The sequence below is a fragment of the Porites lutea genome, chromosome 7 (assembly GCF_958299795.1).
Source record: "Porites lutea chromosome 7, jaPorLute2.1, whole genome shotgun sequence".
Taxonomy (NCBI): domain Eukaryota; kingdom Metazoa; phylum Cnidaria; class Anthozoa; order Scleractinia; family Poritidae; genus Porites; species Porites lutea.
In genome coordinates this window covers 13,618,884-13,641,215 of record NC_133207.1, presented here as the reverse complement: position 1 = coordinate 13,641,215, position 22,332 = coordinate 13,618,884, and the positions used below count along the sequence as shown (strand labels likewise).

The 22,332-nt window shown below is 40.3% G+C and overlaps 1 protein-coding gene across 2 annotated transcripts; it reads left to right on the top strand.

Moving 5' to 3' along the window:
* The first annotated feature begins 497 nt into the window (after positions 1-497).
* Positions 498-13,827, top strand: LOC140942666 (fibrinogen-like protein 1). Of its 2 annotated transcripts, none has more exons than XM_073391614.1 (5): positions 498-668; positions 7,325-7,521; positions 11,137-11,254; positions 12,559-12,939; positions 13,441-13,827. In XM_073391614.1, the coding sequence occupies exons 1-5, from the start codon at positions 572-574 to the stop codon at positions 13,662-13,664; spliced, it is 1,017 nt and encodes a 338-aa protein (XP_073247715.1). In that variant the 5' UTR covers positions 498-571; the 3' UTR covers positions 13,665-13,827. The 2 variants fall into 2 exon arrangements, with proteins under 2 accessions (XP_073247715.1, XP_073247714.1); XM_073391613.1 differs by having other exon boundaries at positions 7,259-7,521.
* Positions 13,828-22,332: the final 8,505 nt, after the last annotated feature.

Below are 22,332 nucleotides of genomic sequence, written 5' to 3'. Positions count from 1 at the left end.
GACTAGAGGTAAAACGTTTGGCGAGGATGGAAATGACTGACCTCCCACCAAAGTTCCTCGTCAAACGTTCAACAAGAGGCACGAGCAGATACTACAAAAAAAAACAGAAAAGGAAAGAGTGGTAATAATAATAAATGAGGTGAAAAAAAAAATCTTGAGTCTATTTTAATCCCTCTCGTAACAACCGATACGTCACATTTCTAACGCCAGTTAACGGATTTTACTTGGAGGGGCACGTGTTTTTAAATCTATTGAGTCTATTTTAATTAATCCCCAAGAAGGACAGATGAAGCTCCTAGCTTCAATGATTAATTGTAGCGTATGAATCTGCATCAGAGGACGTATGAAACTGTGAAATGATATTAAAAAGGGAAACGAAAAAAAAGAGCTTTGCAGTCATCTGTAACATACAATGATAGAAACTTGAACCTGATTTACAAGAACTTTTAACTAAGTAAACACTAATTATTATTCAAGAATAAAGACGTCAACTAAAGTCGGTCGAATGTATTTTCATCTCTAGTACTAAGCAAAGTTCTGGTCGGGAGTTATTCTTTCCTTGCCCTTCAGTATGGCAGCTGTAGGTTGCTGTTTCTTTGTGCAAGCACTGGTGCTAGGTTTTGTTGTTTGGGGAGCCTGGCTAAACTGCATTGTAACTGCACTTGAAGGTAAAAAAAAATACACAGGTAGACAAAATAAGAGCTCTCTTTCTTTAAGATAAATGTTTTCTGGAAGGCGCGTCTGGCAGACTTTTCATTGTGATTCATTTTATGTAATACTGCTTACAACGACCAACTACAAGCTAAGGCAAAAGCAAGATTATTGCTAAATCACCCCCGAAACCGCCTTTTTTTTCGGAAAGGTTGCATGCAGTAGACATTGTTTTGCGGAGGTTTAAATACTCGATTAGAGAAACAGATCAAGAGACTTAGTTAGCGTATTTATAGCACCTTTTGCGGAATTAAGCTTACTTACAAATATTCAGTTTGTTATACTAAATTTACTGCCTGAAAGAAGGCATAGTGAAGTCAGCTGGTGAAGTGTTCGTTAAAAGTTATTCACAAAGCGATCCGTATTTTTTGTCAAGGTGTGGCCTCAACAACTAGTGTTAAGTACCCCGTGCAGCACTTAATTAAAGCGACGTTGGAGTATTTCTCTGACTTAACGTAGCTGGCTTATAATAAGAGTTATAAATACACCTTTCAAATCACGATGCCGGAGGTAAAAGATGCAGCTCCCCTTTAGTCAGGGAAAGTACAATTAAAGCTTTATACTTCTGGGATCGAGGATATAAATGATGTGTGTTCTAACCAACATTTTCATTTTTGATGACTCTTAATAAAGTACCTTAGGAGCTTTCAACTAGTTTTCCTAATTTACACTGGAACTGAGGATTTTTCCTTTCACTTGTAGTCACTTCTCTCTCAAGAGTTCTGGCTAATTTCATGTAATTTTAAAGCCACCAATTGTAGGTATTTTTCCGCGGCCGACTCCTATGTAAAATAGACACGACGTCAGCAAAGGAAAATATCAATGCGTATCCTGAGATCCGACCACGGCGACGGCAACGAGTAATGCGATCAGAAAAGCAATAGGTTTAATAAGCAAAACGACAACCTTGCCTGCACATCACTTTTTTATGTACATTTTTTTTGCCGTCCTGCATGGCTAGAACGTAAAATGCCTATAATTTCACGCTTTATGGAGCACGTTAATAAGCTAAGTACATCAGAAATGTTATTTTGCCTTTTTTTGAAGTTGCATAACTAGGTTCACAGCAAAACACGTCCCGGAGCGTTTGAGCACATTTGACAAAGTAGGTGAAGATCGTGCATTCATATTTTAAGCAACGTTTTTACCGGCCAGTCACCGTCCTCGAATCTGGAAGACGTTCTTACATATCATTGCTCGAAAAAAGGCGAACCCACAATATGGAAAAATCTCACTTTGCATCAACCAGTGCTGAAATTCTCTAAATCTAACTAACGTCCTATTTTTAACAAACGCATTGAGGAATTGGGCTTACGGAAAAATAATCTGGTTTAACGAAGTTAAAATTTTATAGAAGACACAATAAAACAATTTGGGGAAGGAATCCCGTGTACAGCTGTATCTCTATTTAAGCTGCGTCTTGAGGGAGAAAACATACAAAGAATACAATGGCGTGTTAATATTTGGCCATTTCATGTGTCAATATCTCTACCTTTTTGTGCTGCAGGTGATTTTTTGTGGGGCTTTTAAGTTGCAAAAACTGCACCAGTGTGCTCTATTCTGTAGATGCATATTTTTTTTCTATGGCTTTCTAATCATTTACAACTTTTTTCATTAACGATTTACTTTCAAAAGGGTAGCTTATTAACAAGACGGTTTCTCCAACCTCAATAGCACTAATTACTGGTGTTGAAAAAACGTGCGTATTTCCGCAGCGCAGTAGAGAAAAAGGAAAGTTAGCTTTCTAATCATAAATTCGGCACCGCGCAAAACTTTAGGCTTTTTGCATTTGTGCGAGGCTTAAATAGGGATAGCCAGAGAGAAGTCAATAAAATTAGGGACCGGTCATTATTTATCGCCTAATGGGGGGGATTTTGGGGGGGGGATCACTTGATTTTTAGGAGAACAAAAGAGGGGATCAGTCGTAACTGAGAACCCAAAAGGGGGGATCACTGGAAACTGAAGGAATCAGAGGGGGAACCACTAAAATTTGCTTGGAAAATGAAGACATGGGTGGGGGGATCGCGAAAGTCATCAAATGTTTTAAGTAACATTTCAGTGGAGTAACATTAAAAGGGGCGACCGGCTAAATTTCACCTTGTGTAGCCCTAAATCCTCTGGAATATAGGCCATCCTCAAATAGCAATTTAACAAGATCGAACCCGCAGCAGATGAAACATTTGGCCAAAAGGGGCGTTTCCCAGCCTACTCACTCAAAACCCTTTGTGCACTCGTGTGTTTAGCTGTTCCAGGCGGTCAGATCGTGGGGACGGCGTGAAGAGATGTGAGCACTATCGTGTGCCCTAATTTCACTTTTCTCTTTCCCTTCAAACACCTCCTATTCAGGCTAATTTCACTATCAAACATTCAACTACCACTAAACATTTGACTGATTAATTTTTGAATTTCTTTCTAAGGTCAATGCGCTCGTAACAACCGATACGTCACATTTCCATCACCAGATAACGGATTTTACCTTGAGGGGCACGTGCTTTTAAATCTCTCCGTGGAACTACGTTTGGCTTACGGAAAAGTGATCTGGTTTAATGAAGTTAAAATTGTTTTGACTACGTAGTAAAATAAATTGGAGAAGGAAGCTGCGTCCTGAGGGAGAAAACATAGAAATAATACAATGGAACATTACCACCAAGTTCCTGTCTCGAAGATTTACATATCAGACGTTGTTTATATTTGGTCATTCTTATGTGTCAAAATTTCTACCTTTTTGTGCTGCAGGCGATTTTTTTATGGGGCTAATCGTACGTTAATTTTTACCGGCCAGTCACCGTCCTCAAATCTTTTGAAGAGGTTCCTATATATCATTGCTCGAAAAAAGGCGAGCCAACAATACGAAAAAATCTCACTTTGCATCAACCAGTGCTGAAATGCTCCAAATCTAATTAACGCCCAATTTTTAACAAACGCTTTTGGGAATTACGTTTGGCTTACGGAAAAGTGATCTGGTTTAATAAAGCTAAAATTTTGATGAAGACACAATAAAACAAATTGGGGAAGGAATCCCGTATATCTCTATTTAAGCTGCGTCTTGAGGGAGAAAACAAAGAATACAATTGAACGTTACCACCAAGTCCCTGTATACAAAAGATTTACATATCAGTCATTGTTTATATTGAGTCATTCTTATGTGGCAATATTTCTACCTTTTTGTGCCGCAGGTGATTTTTTATGTGGCTTTTCAGTTGCAGAAACTGCACCAGTAGGTGCATATATTTTTTTTTTCTATTCCTTTCTGATCTTTTACAATTTCTCTTCATTAAACGATTCACTTTCAAAAGGGTGGCTCATATATAAGACTGCTTTTTCCAACCTCAATAGCACTAATTACTGGTGTTGAGAAAAAGGTGCATATTTCCGCAGCGCAGTAGAGAAAAAGGAAAGTTAGCTTTCTAATCATAAATTCCGCACCTCGCAAAACTTTTGCGATATTGAGGAATTTGGCTTGCGGAAAAGTAATCTGCTTTAACGAAGTTAAAATTTTGTTGAAGACACAATAAAACAATTTGGGGAAGGAATGCCGTATATCTCTATTTAAGCTGCGTCTTGAGGGAGGAAACATACAAAGAATACAATGGCATGTTAATTTTGGGCCATTATTATGTGTCAATATCTCTACCTTTTTGTGCCGCAGGTGATTTGTTTTATGGGGCTTTTAAGTTGCAAAAACTGCACCATTGGCTCTATTCTGTAGATGCATATTATTTTTTCTATGGCTTTCTGATCATTTACAACTTTTTTCATTAACGATTTACTTTCAAAGGGGTAGCTTATTAACAGGACGGTTTCTCCAACCTCAATAGCACTAATTACTGGTGTTGAAAAAAAGTGCGTATTTCCGCAGCGCAGTAGAAAAAAAGGAAAGTTAGCCTTCTAATCATAAATTCGGCATCACGGAAAACTTTAGGCTTTTTGTGCGAGGCTTTAATAGGGATGGCCAGAGAAGTCAATAAAATTAGAGACCGGTAATTATTTATCGCCTAGGGGGGGGGGGGGTATTTTTAGGGGGGTCACTTGATTTTTAGGAGAACAAAAGAGGGGATCAGTCGTAACTTAGAACCCAAAAGCGGAGATCACTGCAAACTGAAGGATTCAGAGGGGAGACCACTAAAATTTGCTTGGAAAATGAAGACATGGGGGGGGGGGGGGCGGGGGGTCGCGAAAGTCAGCAAATGGGATATTTTGACTCCACTACACAACATCAACAGACAAAACGTAATGGCAAATAAGTTTATTTTGGGACGGCTTGGCGAGAACCAACCCTACAAAGTACTTATGTAAATACAATAATAGGTGATTACTGGTGAATACCTAATGTACAACACTCGTAAACTAGCTTTCACAAAAAGAGAAAACTCGTGCTACAAATGGTCGCTCTTGACCTGAATCACCCAGTTAAGCACGCAGGCTTAGTGCCAGTTAGGCTGCCAGTTATTCTGGGGAAACTAATTAATAAAACTCTGACAACATATAGCTGGCACAGGGAACACGGTAGGAGCACAGAGGCTAAGCAAAAAAAAAAACTGCTATAACTGGTCGATCTCGACCTAAATCCCCCCAAATAAGCACGCAGGCTTAGTGCCAGTTAGGCTGGGGAAACTAATTAATAAAACTCTGACAACGCATAACTGGCACAGGGAACACGGTAGGAGCACAGAGGCTAAGCAAAAGAGAGATCTGCTACAACTGGTCGATCTCGACCTGAGTCCCCCAAAGAAGCACGCAGGCTTAGTGCCAGTTAGGCTGCCAGTTAGGCTGGGGAAATTTAATAAAACTCTGATCAACGGATAACTGGGAACAGGAACACTTCAGGAGCACAGAGGCTGAGTGCCAGGAAAACTGGGAATTATCTCCACTAATGTACCCAGCAAGGCACGTAGCCCAATAACCAGTAAGGCTGCAATAAAAGGCTAGGGCAGGACATTGAAAGTAAACAAATGGATAACGACCCTGGCTAGAAGTCTGTAACATTGCCTGCAACCTAACTGCATCAAACCAGACTTATGTCGCCTCCTAAAGAGCGGTTCCGGGACAGCTGACCTAGACATACATAGAAACTAAATATATCAAGTAAAGGAGAAGGTGCAAAACTGAGATAACTGTACAAGTACATAAAATAAGAAACGGGAAAAAACTGAAAACTAGCAGAGCTGAGCTACCGCTTACAAACTGAAGTAAATGCGGTCAGACGGAGGCCAGAAAAAACCTGCCCAAAAAAACCCCGAAGGGAAAAAATGCAGGCAGGAAATCTGGGTAGGAACCAAGGCTCAAGCTCAAAGCCCTTCCTACGGGACTTTACAATGTCATCGAGAATATGTTGCTCCTAAAAATAAATAAAACAAAAATAAAGAAAACCAAAGAGAGGGTGGTTCGTAAGCCTAGATGACGTACATGTGATATACGCAGCCTTATATACCTCCGATATGGCTACCCATGGTGCACCCGGCCTAGTACCCAGGCCCTGTTGTATCTCGTGTCGTCAAAATATTTATTTCTGTCTTCTTCGCGGGCTCATTCGTCAGAAATAACATTAGGGGGAATCACTTCAGTGAAGTAACATTTCAGTGGAGTAACATTAAAGGGGAGGACCAGCTAAATTTCACCTTGTTTAGCCCCAAATCCTCCGCCTCCCCTCCCCCGGCGATAAATAATGAACAGTCCCTTAGTAATCAGTACGCTTATTTAACAACTCAGTGACTACCATCTGATGGTTTCGGGTTTCTGAAAATTCTGCGAGTCTGTTTGAGAAATTTCAACTTAGCTCGCCGCTCCCATGCAGTAAGTGTTTATCAATATAGCGCTCTTCGTTGCAAAATGAAGACGCGGAAAAGAGTGACGGAAACGCGCTAGAAAGAAGAGAAGGGACTCTATTATTCTGACCCGTTTTTTACTCACATACTTAGTGTAAGAAGCACGGTTGGTTAAAATGAACTAGGTATCAATCGGCCGACTGGTAGAAATCATTACCACGATAATTGGAATATAGGTCATCCTCAAATAGCACCTTGACAAGATCGAAACCGCAGCAGATGCCAAAAGGGGTGTTTCCCAGCCTGCTCGCTCAAAACCCTTTGTGCACTCATGTGTTTAGCTGTTCCAGGCGTTCAGATCGTGGGGACGGCGTGAAGAGATGTGAGCACTATCGTGTGCCCTAATTTCACTTTTCTCTTTCCCTTCAAACACCTCCTATTCAGGCTAATTTCACTATCAAGCATTCAACTACCACTAAACAGTTATGTAAGGTGCAAATCCACTTGTAAACTGGCGTTTATTTGGACGAAACAAATCAATCCGTACAACCAGGGATATATGTACGTCGGACAAGACCAAGCAATCCGTACAAACAAGGATATATACTTTGTCAAGCGTTAAAAACGTCGTTACTTCGTGTGAATCGCTCCAAGTGATATATCGAGTAACTCTGTACAACAGCAAAAAAACTCATCGCGTGATGTAAAAGGACGGGAAACAAGAAAACAAGGAACCCAGCCGCAACAATTTAACTGATTAACTTTTTTAATTTCTTTCTAAGGTCAATGCGCTCGTAACAACCGATACGTCACATTTCTGACACCAGATAACGGATTTTACCTTGAAGGGCATGTGTTTTTAAATGTCTCCGTGGAACTCAACCAAGACTGCCAAGATCAATGCACGCTAGCCAGGGAGTGTTTCTCCTATAATATTGGTCCCCCCATTGACAACAAAATGGCCTGTGAGCTCAGTAACTCAGATCACTTGCAGCATCCGGAAGATCTCAAACCAAGACGTGACTGGAACTACAGAGGCACAAAGGTATGACATCCGTATCATAGTATGTCTAGTTTGTTTTCATTGTATTTCAGTATATTTTTATGTCAAAGATAAAAAAATAACACTCTAGAGCTAGAGCGACCCAATCTGCTAAGTGTGCGGTACACTTTCGGGTGGGATTGTCATGGAGTTGCACGGACCTTTAGTTCCATGAATCTGGATGATGAAAGTTGCTTATGCAAGAGTAGCGAGTCCCCACCTTCTATAAGACACCACAAACAACGACGGAGAGAGAAGTCTTAACTTTTGCCTTGCAACCAACCTACGACATGCTCAATCCAGGTTTCCCCACCCTTTGGGCTCTCGTGTCAAAGTTGACCATATCCTGGTCATCAGTGGTAGGTGGCCTAACTCACTAAGAAACTGTAGAGATTACAAAGTGTAGAGTTAATTGACTCCAACCACCGCATCCTACGTGCCACTCTTAAAGTGGGTCTTGGAAGTATTAATGGTAAACCTGTAAATCGCAAAAAAATTAGTTTCAAGAGACTCGCGCTTCCTGTACTGAAAACAGAATTTCAGCTAAGACTTCGGAATCACTTCGCCTCCCTCCCACTTATGAGGCACTCAATATCAGGTACAGTCAATTGGAAAGTATAACAAGTAGCATAGTGGAAGAGGCGGTTGGGAAGTGTGTCTCAAATGGCTTAGCAAACTGGGTCTCCAAAGAAACAGAAGACCTGAGGAAAGTCCGAAATGACGCCAAGATCAAGCACCCTCTCCTTAACAGGGCCGCCCCCAGGAAGAGGTTGAAGGTTGTATTTTACCTGGCTAATCAGGCCAAGTATCTAGATGTTCAGCTCTAGCAGCAGACGAAAAGGGAGAGACGAATAAGGCCTGGAGAATCACTCACAGCCTGTCTAATAAAAAGAGACAGGTCAAAAAGAGGGACGGTAGTGACCCAAGCAGTCATCAAGATCTGCTTGATAAATGTAAGAAATTCTTCAGCTTGGCGCAACCAAGCCTGTTTAAGACATGGGCACAGGTGCACAGTACAGATTCATACTCTAAGGCCTATTATCGAAGGCTTCCAAGCAAAAAAGTTACCATTATTGGCTTTCTGAAGGCCTCTTACTGCTCCATCAACAGAGTCTATGTTTGGCATACTTCACCGTTATGGCATTTCCATCGTCAGTACAATCAGTCTTGTAAGACAATTTTAAAAGTGACGAGTATTAGTTGATGGCCATATGCCAGAAGGATTTGAAGTAACCACCGGTGTCGTTCTTCAAGGGGACGTCCATTTCTCTTCATTATCGTCTAAGACTATGTAATATGTGCTAGGCCACGGTTAACAATTCTAATAGAGGCCTATTGACCGACCCTAAAAGGTCAATCAAGCACCCAGCAGTACGTAGATGACAGACTTTGCCAGCGACATCCGACTTTTAGAATCTTCCCTGATCGTAAGAGCTCAGGTGCCGATGTCCCTAGCTGTGGAATCAGCGGCCAGTGTGGAACTTCTTATCAACAACGGCAAAAAGATTACATGACCTTAACCTGTCCAGGGAACCAGTGCAGTCAGATAGTCCTTCGACTTCCGCTGTTTAGAATCGATGGTAGCTAGTAACATCAACGACTTCAAACGTCTGATGACTCTCGCATAGTCTGCATTCTAGAGCCTCGAAAAGATCTGGTACTCACACACGCCGGGCTGACAGGAGGCCGAAATCGATCAGTACAAAACTGCTCTTACAATTTTTATCCGTTTGAGCTGAAACTTTGCATGATTGTTGAAATTGAAATTCTTTAGGTATCCATAGTTATAGAATTTTGAATTTCAGTTTTTGGTGGGAAAATGACGTCACAAGATTGACAGCAAAATTTAACTTTCAACTGATCGCGAAAGAAATTGATGATTTTGAAAGACCGTTTCAGCTCAAACAGATAAAAACTGTAAGAGCAGTTTTGTACTGATCGGTTTCGGCCTTCTGTCAGCACGGCGTGCAATCCATAACTTTGGACATATAACTACGCCTGTTAAAAACTAAGGGTTTGCGGTGATGCGGTTTTGCCCCATTTTTGGTGCGGTTTTGCGGGAATTTTTTTTTAAGTTGCGGTATTGCGGTAGTACAAAACCAAGCGGTTTGAGGTATTCAGAACTTTTCGGCTACCGTAATTTTAATGCGGTTTGCAGTTTTCTTATGTTATTCTGTGCGGTGTTTATACGTATTTCTGAGCGGTTTTGCCGTATTTGTACCCCCCTTACGCCCTCCGCAGGCGTTCTTCTGTATGGTTGCAAAACGTGCCTCCCCAATTTTCAAAGCTTTGAAAATCACATTCGATGCCCTAAAGAGGCTGCTACTTACTGTCCTGGGGAGCCACAGTGGAGATCTTTGTGGATCCAGCATCTCGTCTAGCCACGCATGATCAAATGTGAATGAACAGGCGCCTTTTAAACGTCTTTCCAGGCCAACCTCTTTCTACGCTCGCTTCCCAAGGGAACGACTTTCATTAAAACTATTAATAAGTTAGGGGTACTTGTCGGAAAATTAGAATTTAGTCCCCAAGAGTTTGGGCTTGGGTTTGGGCAATCTATAGGAACATTTAGTGATTGTTGTCATCAAATATGATATTCAACGCTTTGTGTCGGTGCTCGATTCGTCTTATCGTAGCGCAAAACAATATTGGTTTTCCGTCCTGAACACCTTAGGGATCGTGGATTTCCACTGTCGCGTAATTTTTGCGTGGGTACGCAGGTAAATAAAATAGAAACAATGTATGAAAGGCCGAACGTAAACGTCAAAGTTGAGGGAGATCCACCTTTCACGTTTATGTCAGTTATGTGCGCCCTGTATACAATGTCCCTATTTTTATTTAGGTGCCTAAAATTTAATTACGCAGCAGTGAAAATCTACCTTAAGTGAGACCAATCTGCATCCCTCATCCCCTTTATTTACATACGGGATTTGCCCCGGGGGTCTACTGACTGCGGAATTGAGTAGGCATATGAGTCAGCAATTTGAACAGAAAGAGTTCATTCCAAGTGTCAACAGATTGGACACCCTAGGTACCAGAGGATTTATCTTGAAATGGTCCGCTTCGTAGTCGGTCGCCACGAGCAGGAAAGCAGTGAGAAACAGGAAACCCTGTACAACAAGCGCGCTTTCCATTCAACAAAAATTCAGGTTTGAAATTTCGGAAGTTCCACGTGCCCAATGGAACGGTACGTTCCGGTTGCACAGACCCGACCCAAGCCACCGCGCGTTTGGTTATTATTCTTGTAAGCAGGATAAAAAAAGGTTGGTACTGGGGACAACAATTTTGTCACATAGAAAGGGTCGTTTCGGTCCGACCGACCGAGATAACCGGACCGGTCAAAGTGGGCCACCTTCAAAGCCGGTCCTAAATATTCCGGTCGGACCAAACCGAAATGGTCCGTTCCATTTGATGCTTTAACCGAAATTTCCGGAATTTTGGGCTGAATGAAAAGCGCCCCAAGTCTCCAGCACCTTGGGCATAGATCGGAAAAATTAAAAAATAAATATGCCAAGGCACTTGTTAAAGGTCAGAAGTGAACGACTATTAAAATAGTTGTAGTTCTTACAAGAACGAAGATCAGAGGGCCTTATGTACAATGTGTTTTCTCTCAATCAGAATCGTTGCGCCAGGAAACCTTGCGTTAACAACGGGACGTGCTACATGGGATATACTGAGAAGAAATACGTTTGTGTTTGTCCGGCTTGCTACCATGGAGAAAACTGTGAAAAATTAGGTAAACAGTGATGTGATAATTAAAATACAATCCTTTTTATGGTACAGCTGTTTCTTAAAACGGAGCAGTTGACGGGGCTTATCCTTTTACTATAACTGTGCGACTACTACAACCCTGGCTACCTAGACAAAGTTGACCAATCGGATGACAGGGAAATAACAATACAGTGGAACCCCGCCTTACGGCCACCTTAGGGCCACCTTAGGGCCACTTTTTTTTGGCTGCCTGACAAAAACCGCCATACATTTTCTTGTAAAAAAAAAAAAAAAACCCTCGTTAATACGGCCAATTCTTTTTTGGCCCAACGGGCCGTATTAACGGGGTTCCACTGTACATTCCGAGAAAGTTAGTTTTCAATCATAGTCTAATTACTACCAAACGAAATCAGCAATATGGATCGAAATAAACCAATTACAACCAACAGACGTGACCATTTTGAACCCGTTGAAGAAAGCCTATGTTTCCTCAGAGGTCCGTTAGAGTTTTGATGGAGAACGTTATGTAAACGTTTTATTATCGTTAGATGTAATTTTGACTTGAGGTGTCATTGTTACTACAAAGCGCGGAAATGGTAGCGATGAAATTGCTCAATGAATTGCTGGTAGGTGACAAAATAACCGCTTGTGTCGGACAAATACGTCTCCTGGATATTATATGTAAAGTTTCGAAAAGAAAAACATTGTCTGGTGAAACATTTTGCTTTGAAAAACGTTTGCTATCAATACTGATTTTAATTTTGAGCTTCAAGTAACTTTGTTTTCTTACGAGCTTTCGTATACCCTCTATTGAAAAATGGTAACCCTTTCACATACCTAGTTCATAGCTATGCTTACAAAAAAATCACTAAACCACAACCGTTTTCTTGGCTTTTTCTCAGCCATTTGTTAAGTACTACAAATGAGCAAGTGGATCCTCATTGTCATCAATGTCTACTAAAATGCCCTCAAAACCCTTCGCCGAAAAATGCGATGGATATACTTTTCTTATTTTACTAATGAGTTCTTAAAACAAGTTTTATGGGTCAAGTAGATGTTCGTTTATTAGATCCAAGCACAATCCAAAACAGAGGGAGGGCTAATTCAAATGTTTGAAACTGAGTCTAAAGACCTCTAAATGATGCATTAACAGCGCATGATCAGCAGAAGCCCATTTGATGGGCTCCTGCAGCTCAGCTTTTGTGTCACATTTTTTTTCTTAAGTTTGCCAACTCTTATTTTGGATTAACAACTTAACGCGAAGAACCCACCTAGAAATATTAGCCAAAAACTAATTATTACCGCATCGAGTGATCATTTTGTTTTCAGTTTACAAGAACTGCGCTGAAGTCTACAAGTCCGGTGCCAAGATCAGTGGAGTGAATAAAATTTGTCCTGATGATCTGGGCGAATTTGAAGTGTTCTGTGATCAGAAAACTGCCGGTGGAGGTTGGACAGTGTTTCAGAAGAGGCGAGATGGCTCTGTTGATTTCTTCCGCGCTTGGGATGATTACAAACGCGGTTTTGGCAATCTGAACGGTGAGTTCTGGCTCGGTTTGGACAAGATAAATCGGCTGACTGTAAGTGGTGGTTATAAACTCCTTGTTGTCTTGGAAGACATTCGTGGAAAAACTGTATTTGCCGAGTACAGCTCATTTTCTGTGACAAACGAGACAGCGAAATACCAACTGAATTTGGGAAATTATTCAGGTAAGTTTATGCAAGATTGAAAAAGAATCAGTTGGCGAAAAATGTTGCTAATTGCCAAATACAATGACAAAAGAAAAAAGAAAGAAAGAAAATTGGAATGTGGAAGTTATCAGTTGATTTTTATAACAACAATTGACCTTATTTGTAATGTCATATTAGATCATATAAAAAAGTTTTAAAAGGATTGGCCCACGTCTTGAGAGTTCAGAAATTAAGGGTATTTCATTGATTATTCAGCAAGTACAAGACCCCTCCCCTGGGAATTCGTGGAGTATTTTAGAGGCAAAAAAGGAATGAAGCCTATTTTCTACCTTTCTCATTTACTCTTGGCTTTTCTAAAGAATGTCTGTGCCGTTTGTTTTCAATTTCTGTTTCGTCCAGTCTGTAATAGTTCTAGTGGATATTACTTAGACGAAGTGGAAGTACGTGAATCAACTTTCCAAAAAACCACCGAAAATAGAGCCTTTATTTTGTGTTTTTTTTTTCTCTAAATTTTTGCAGGAACCGCTGGTGATTCCCTTGGTTATCATCGTGGTATGTCATTTTCCACCAAGGATCGTGATAATGACAAGTACGGTGGTGGAAACTGTGCCTTGGGTAATAAAGGCGCCTGGTGGTACAACTTTTGTCTCCTGTCCGACCTGAATGGTAGAAGAATCTCCTGGAACCACTGGAGAAACAGGGTGAAGAAATCCGAGATGAAGATACGTCCGAAAGATTTTTGAGAAATATCTGGCACTTTGTATCAAGTGAAGCGTGTGTCTCTGAGAGGTTTTTAAACTGTACCAATGAAGGGGACTAGACAAGTTATACTCAATAGTTCAGGAACTATCAGAAAAATGTATTGGAAAACGTCATTTTAAACTGTAAAGGTAAAAAGAGGCGTAATAAAATAAGGATCACTAACTTGACTTTATTTCCTTGTATAACGTGAGAGACAGATTACACCTTTACTTGTCAGTATAGCCGATATTTCTTGTTTCCATTTTTCCCTCCTCATGTTTTCGCCCGCGCCCGACTATCTGAATACCTGGAACAGGCCAAGTGTTACGTGACTCTGTCCCAGCGTAGTCACTAGAAGATTTGAAGTCGTACCATTCTCGGTTTGTAGCCTTGTCGAGCGGATTAAAGTTTGTTTAAGGCTGTGCTTATTCGCTTTTTTAACAGTTCTAACTTTTGAGTCTGTGGATGAAAACCTGAAGTGTGTGAAGCTACAAAGCAGCAAATTCCTGTGCTACAACATATTATGCACTACAATGGAATTCAAAGTTTCTAGTCAAAGGATAAAATCCTACGGTGTGTCTACTCATATTCCACCAAAATACACCAAACACTGCTTTCTTACGACAGTTCATTGCGAGTACTGAAGAAATGGATATTGGATAAATATAAATGTAATTTTTTAGGCGGCGGAGGCAAGCGCGAGGGGCGCACAGAGCGCGAGCCAGGCGCGACGGGAAGAGAGCCCTTCCTCGCGGTTGAGCTCTGATAAACACGTGTTGCATCATGGTCCCTCAAGTCTCTTTATGTGCTGGTCACCGATAGCAGGAAATAGTGGGTGTTCCAGGGATAAACTACAACCCAGTCAAAAAACTTCACAAACTTCCGTTTTCAGGGGCATGCACATTGCAGCCACCTCGCCACTTTGCAGTGTTGTTCAAAAGCGCAGTTTTGGAAAGCGTATATGTTATAAATAGCACACTGCGAAACCATTGTATTCCCCAACCAATCATTCTCACCACCCAGAACAAATGTTTGAGCACCCTACTCCCCATCGCCTTTAAAATTGTCGTCAAGTTATCTTGGATTTCATCAGCGTTTCTTGTTACCTAAACCAAACGGAAATTCTGGAAGTATTCTCAAGGAGATTTGCTATCTTCAACAAGTATTCCTTTCTACACAACTGACATAAAATGGCCTTCATTTCTAAAAGTTTATTCATTTCTCGATGTAATCAGTTAAAAGACAAATAATGTAATTTAAGGCAGTACTACTATCCCACATATTATTAGGTTAATAAGTTATGATGTCTAAATTTGAAATGGAAAGTGTATATTGTAAAAAGGAAGCATTATTTTAAAATGGAAGACCTTTGTCAACCAAACCATCTTCCTTATCCTACCTACTTGAATTTCTTACTACTTGTTAAAATAGTCTAAAAGATTCTACTGCCCAAAAGTAGTACATTGCGAACAGATCTTGGACATCTAAAGAGGGTTCTAGGCTTAACTGTAATAATTACATTACTGGGCTAATACAGAGGTATATGTCGATCTATAAGAGTAACGTTGATGACGGATCACGTGAGTAATTTTGAAACGAACTGAGTTAGAGTCGCCTTTTAACGAAATTGTGAAGAGAAATAAAATAGAAATACATACCTTATTGGTGCTTATTATTCATTCAAAATATTTCCCTAATTCTGATTGGCTAAAAGCACACGCATAATTCACCATAACCAGTTACTGATTACCAAATTTGGAAGAATTTAGTGTTTAACGAGGAAATGACGTCAAAAATGCAGCCCGCTACAGGTTAAGGAGGTTGAGTTGTTTTGGTTGGCGGACATTTCACTCGTTTCAAGAGTAAAAACTACAGCTGGAACTTGGCGAAATAATAGCTAAAAACATGGCAAAAACAGCAAGAAGAAAACTCGGAGGGCAACATCTGCTATTTGGGGAATATTTGCGGAGCTGGACAAACCTAAACGTACACTATCGAAGATGAACTTAACATCGATGCAGGTAAGAATGTTTTAGCTTTGTTTTTAAACTATGAATTACTGATTTTGAGTGAATAATAAAGCCAATTTTCAGTTAACAATCGCGAAAAATGCGAAATTAAGGGTACACGAGGTTAAGTACCAATCAGGTATGTTACCCTCGCGAGAGATTGAATTTACTTATCACACTCTCATAATAATGTTATTGATAAAATTTAAATGAATTTATGTAATTTTATAAGGAGTTTATGATCGGTTTCCCAATGATTCTCAGAGGTGAAATCGTTCCTCCACTTTCTCCGCAACCATTTTAGCGATGGACAATGAAGAGGTAGCCCCTGGAGAAGGCGCATTTCTCACGTGCAGGACTCGGCTCCCTATGTCCCCGGTACCTCCATCAAATACGACGTCATCAACTAAATTGCCATCACGTGACTGTCCATGGCCTGGGCACGAACTCCAGCGGGGCCTCTGATTGGTTAAAAATATATGTCTCAATGTTGTTATGGGATCTTTTAAGATGAGCATTTTTTTTAACTACCCTCAGCCGTGTTATGATGATGCGGCGACTAATAGTGTAGTACACTATCGTCACATTACATGTTTTTGAGCTACAGCTGTAGGCCTCGCTTTGAAAGTGAAGTTTGTAAAATAACCTAAGAAAAGGCCTATCTATTACCACGGAAACTGGTGACGAGTTTCAAAACAAACAACGGGACATGAAGTGACGAAGATGGCTTTCAGTTAGGGCTTGACCCAGAGGAGGATCGAATAGTATCCCATGATGCATTTTTCCGGAAGCATACATCGCAGTCATAGCAGATTCCATCTTGAAATAAGGTCGTTTTCTCGTCGGCTTTTTTCTCACTCGATTTCCAGTAAAAGTAAAAAAATTACATTATTTCGTTATTTGACATGATTTCTCCGATTTGCAATGGCTTAAGAGCGAAGTTTCCACTTAGAAACATTTATTTTCACGGTTTCAATTAGTCTTCCCATCACAAAGTGTTCAGTGACCCACAACCAGGTCATGAATATTCAAGATTTTTTGGAATATATGTCGAAATCTTACAAATGTGGACCTCACGCCAGCAAAATGAAGTCCTGAATATTGTACAGGCCAAGAAGTACCCAGAAGTACCCACATTTTGAAGACTTTTTTGTCGACCAAAGATGGCTGAAATTTCGAATCTTTTATCACATTTCAACGCCATGTGTCATAATATATGTGTAAAGCCTGATGAAGGCTACAATCTGTTGGGCGCTTTTGCGAGCGCTTTATGCCGAAGCAATCACTTTGTATTTTCAAAGCAGTTATTTTTAAAAGGAATTTGACTATAAATATTTTAATTCGAAGAAGGAGCGGTGTATAACGGTGTGTTTCAGTGTGAAAAGAACCCAAAGAAAGGTACCACGCAGTATGCAAGCCGGCACAACGTAAACTGAAGCCTGATCAGAATTTGAAAAAGAAACATCATGCAGAAACTTTATTCATTCAAAAGAACAGATCAGTATTCTGGCCAGGAAATTTCCTTGAAGATTGCTTGAGTCAGTACCGGGTAGACTGTGCTTCAGAGAATTGTTTGTCGCATCGATAGGTTAAATTTTATTTGTAACTGCCATTGTAAACTTCAGCTCCTTTGAGCGCGATGCTGTAATAAATTCTCCTTTGGTAATTAGCTTCACAGCGTAGCGGATGTTTTGTTGGAACCACTTTATAGATCAGTCATAGTTTTGGTTCTCCTCTGGCCTGGGTTCTCCTAGTGAACCTAGCGAAGCTTATCAATTGCGAGTCTTATAATTTGTGTTTACAGTGCGACCGAGCGCGGCACAAGTAGTTCTCGACAGATCAGTGAAATACATGTAAAACCCTTCTCAGTCAAAGCAACGCTGAAATTCTTCTTTTAAGCACAATGAATATAAGCCAACTCGATAATCTCAAAAGCAGAAGCTGCTGAACCGAAACATGTTTGGAAACCATCCACATCGAGCACTGTGATCGACGTTCACTTCACGCGTGCTGAAGATTACTGATCATGATGTGTCACGTACGCAGTGATAATATAACATGAATCGAGGTGCATCATGGGATACTATTCGATCGTCGTCTGGGCTTGACCAATAGCGAGCTTAAAGGCCCATGTTCACCCTAGATGCATTGCGCGCCCTGTACTCCTGAAAAAACATTTCGCCTAGTTGAAAATCGCTGCCTTTAGTTTGTAAAGTCGATCTTTGTTAATCTTCCACAGTTCGCTAAATCTGGTTTAAAAGAAAGTCTCAACAAGTTCTTTTGGTATTTTCCTTTACATCTTTTTGGATATTTTGGAATGATATCGAGCCTTTTTGTTTCTGTGAGTGTTTGTTTCACTGCAGCACTTTCGATGGCGGCTCCATCGAAACGAACGGTTGGAAGCATGGTTGGAAGACCGCGTCGACGGGGGTCGCCGAAGTACATTCGTCTCCGTGAATCCGTTTTTTTAATCCCTGGAGAGATGGGAAAGAAACTCTTGGCTGTAAATTCTACAGACAGCGTGTTTGCCGAGTTCCTTCTACATCGAATGTTCAATTGTAAACAAAGGTCCCGTTGAAATCAGTTGAAAGCAAAACAAGCGAGTCAATCTAACATGAACAATGCTTTATTTAATTTAACCTATGAAGCGAGTGATATCCTTAACGTAAACTTATCGTCTGGCGTATCACGATTAAAGCCGGCTCTAAAGTAGCGAGAACTCTAGCAAACCAATCCTTAGCAAAACCTAAAGAAGCTTAAAGAAAGTGTAATACAGCGATTACAGCGACAAGACTGTACGCAGTGCCGATTCGACGCTTTGCAAACACAACTTCTCGCTTATTCTTTCGAGAACACATACCTAAGCTTCCTAAGAATTAACACAAAATAATAGATTGAGGGATCAAAACATTTCACAGTCGAATCGGGCTTCAGGAAAACCTCACCTGGTGCTTAGACGTTTCGTAATTTATGACCTTCATTGTGTTCATCGGACTCAACAAAGCATCCATATGCATTCACTACCAGTTTAAATTTTGAACTACTTTCTGCGGTGACATTTAACGAAGTCGGCGATATATCTTCCTCCATTTGGAAAAGAATTAAAAGTCTTACTGGCCTCTTTGATACTGTCTCTCTAAGCTTCGGTCAAGCGTGAAAAAAGCTACAATAATTATTGTAGTCTCCCTCGCAGTCGTTTTTAGTATCGTCACGCAACGCTCCTCAAAGTGGAAGCCAATCAAAACACTGCATTTGACAAAAGAATCGTTTCAAAACAAAAACACAAGCGCGCAAAGCCATTTGGGTAAACATGGGCACGTGAACGTGAACGACGGCACCGATGGACAATGAGGACAATGACGGCAGCGAAAACGTCGCTAAAAAATGAATTTTCGTCCTTTCAAACTTTATTGCGTTATTTTGGACGCGCTTAATTTGTCAAATGAAGGCGATTTACCTTGGATGTTGGAGTTGAATTGTTAAGAACTTTATCCAGGTTCAAAAAAAGGGAAAGGTTAATTCGTGGTTGTAGGCTCACGTCCTCTTTAAAACGTCGCATCAGGAGATTTTACGTCGGAGTCGTAAATTTACTATAAAAAGCGTGATGCACGTGCAATTGAATATTGACGTTGTCGTTGTCGCCGTTGTGGTGGTTGCTTAAGCTCCCAAATGACTCGATACTGCTTCGTTGTCTATGAACATATTATTTTTAAGCCTTATGTTTAAGCGTCGTTTCAAAAAATCTGGTCTCATCGTCAGGTGCCTCATAGACCTAAAGACATTTTAATCGAAACATATCAAAGTGTTCCTCACCTCTCGACGTCCTCGACCTTTAGACTGGGTACATATCTCTGCAGTTGTTTGACTTGCGCAGATTTCACAATTCCATGGTAATATTCCCCAACACCAAACGTGAAATACTGAAACATCAACTTTCTGAGACCTATGAAACACAACAATCAAAAGCGATTAACCACCTCTTTGCGTTTCTTTCGTTAGAAATGGCGCTGGGATGGTAAAGGTGCATGGTTAGTTTGGTAATTACACCTTAGTGCCAGTCGAGTCAATCAACTTTTTTCCCTGCCAGACAGGAGCCTTTAGGAGCCTTTATCGGCAGCTTATATCAGTCTTAAGAAGGTGTTTTTACTTAGAGTTAATGATCTGCTCCAAACTACGTTTTGCTACCAAAACGCAAAATGTGAATCTTGGCCGCAAACGTCAGATAGTCTCATTCATCACATTAAGCCTTGGAACCTATGAAGTTTCTTAACGTCACCTCGTGGTCTCCCTTGGGCTTCCACGCCATTAGCTTTTTAAAACTTTAATAATACTTTATGTTTTCTATTGTGACGAAACAATAAACTTGAAACTTGAAACTTATTTCCTCTTTGCCTTCAGTGAGGCCCCATTAGGGGGGGGGGGGGGGGGGTCTTAATATCCCGTACCCCTGTAATTTTTTTGACCAAATATCCCGTATCCCATAAATTCCGGTCACAAACATCTAGGAAATTAAAGTATCGGCCATTTTTCATATGTTACTTTCTACGATATATTTTATAATATTCGTTCACTGGCATTAAAACGTAAACTGGAAAAGTATGGTTTTCAAGGAGCTTTTTGTGACAGTTGTTTAAACTGCTGTCATTCAAAATATGGTAGATATCAAGTGGAAAGTTAACAAATGTTGCCACCAAAATCACTTTTGTATACCAGTTAAAATAATTAGCTTACCTGATGCCCTTAATTTCTACATATCGCCTGATACCAAAGTCCTTTCTCATTTTGTTCCTTTATTAGTTAGTTGCCGTCCTGAGCATTTGGTTAATTCATGTGTTCTGTGCAGTCCAGTGGCACAAATGGTACAACTTGTGTCAAACAGCATTTTATCAACAATTTACTTTCAAATCAGCAAAATCATGTCGGTAACAACAACAATAAAACCGAGTAGGACTTACCGATGAGCTCATGTTTTTCCTGGAGAAGAGGTCTGGCAACTTCGAACTGATCTTGACTATCAATTGCAAATATCCGTCCCTTCGGAAACTCGGCCTCGGGCACATTTTGCTTGTACTGAAGTTTTATTTTGAAGTCAAAAATTCCGAGCTCCTTCGTTCGCTCCACAAGGCCGGATGACACTTTTAAACGTTCAACAAGTTTATCATTTTAGAATAATAATAATAATAATAATAATAATAATAATAATAATAATAATAATAATAATAATGACTGTTTATTAAGACTCATTGCAGCAATATACAGAATGGCTGAATTACAGAACTATTTACAAAACATATAATACTAAAATATAATACAAGGTAGGTCTTTTCTTGAGACATTATTTTGTTGACTCTAACATCCGTAACCTGTAAATTGGCTACCGTGGAGTATCGTGCGTAAAAAAGAGTTTTTCCCTCTATATTGTGTTCATATCAGCCGTTTTCACTCAGCTGTTACCTCGAACCCCAAATCATTTTCCCCTGCCGCGACATTGGACCCGCGACCGCGACTTTGGACCCGCGACCGCGACATTGGACCCGCGACCGCGACTTTGGACCCGCGACCGCGACTTTGGACCCGCGACCGCGACTTTGGACCCGCGACCCGCGACCCGCGACTATTAGTCAAACTCTCCCGAAAACCCCTAATGGGGCCTCTTCATTCTCTCAAAAGGGTATTTTCCTGCTTAGATACCTTCGCTTTACCAGTTTAAATGCAAGTTTCATAAATTGTGTTGCAACGAGAAGCAGTTGACAAGTCGTGATTGTAATCCTCTAATGGAAACTGATCAGTTTAAGGGAGCTCATTTTCCACCTCTGCTGATAAAGAACCATCCCCTGGATCTTAAGCACTCAACGACGTTTGGAGTCACTTTCTTTGAAGGATTTCAAAGTTTTTATTTACCTTAAAGCAGGTAGACATTTATTTATCTAACATTTAGAAATTTGTGTCAGCCTCGAAAACTTCAGTCATAGAAACAATTGCGCTTATCACTGAAGAGCGATTGTGAATGAAAATTTATGAAGTAATGCAGATTAACAACTGCTGTGACAGAAAAATATCCAAACCATTTTCAAGGCAGTGTGTGATTCCATGCAAGGGATCAAAAAAAGGAAGCGTCCAACAATCATTAAGCAATGCAAACAAACGATAATTTAGTCCAACTAATGCATCGTTTCTAAAAATTTTGTGTGCCAAGTTTAAAGAAAATTGAATTTTAAAGTAATTGCACGAATATCGTACGTCACATTTTACGCTTAGAAAAGTTTAGAATTTAGGAAAGAAACCCAAAGAAACTGCTTAGTTTTGTAATTAAAATATCTAACTTAAACTCTGAGGAAAAAGCGGCCGAATATTAGTTTCTCAGTTTTCTAACAACATAAAATTTCTTAATTACTTTTACTTTAAGTTTTTAAAAAGCAACCCACAACGAGACTCCGTTTTCTACGTTACCTAATAGCTAATCGTTTCTTTGAAAAGGGTCTTTCATTGTTAATACATTACATTTCTCTTATCTTTTTTTTTAATTATTATTTTCTACGTTATGGCTTTTATCTGGCGTTAAAAAAAGGCAAACGAGACTAGATGTAAAACGTTTGGCGAGGATGGAAATGACTCGGAACTCCTACCAAAGTTAGCTAAAGTTCCTCGTCAAACGTTCAAC

What these genes read in the sequence shown, in the direction of transcription:
- LOC140942666 (XM_073391613.1), top strand. Translation starts at nt 572, where the DNA reads ATGGCAGCTGTAGGTTGCTGTTTCTTTGTGCAAGCACTGGTGCTAGGT. An exon ending in GGAACTACAGAGGCACAAAG is followed by an intron (nt 7,522 to 11,136) that starts GTATGACATCCG and finishes TCTCTCAATCAG; the next exon opens with AATCGTTGCGCCAGGAAACC. An exon ending in GAATTTGGGAAATTATTCAG is followed by an intron (nt 12,940 to 13,440) that starts GTAAGTTTATGC and finishes AAATTTTTGCAG; the next exon opens with GAACCGCTGGTGATTCCCTT.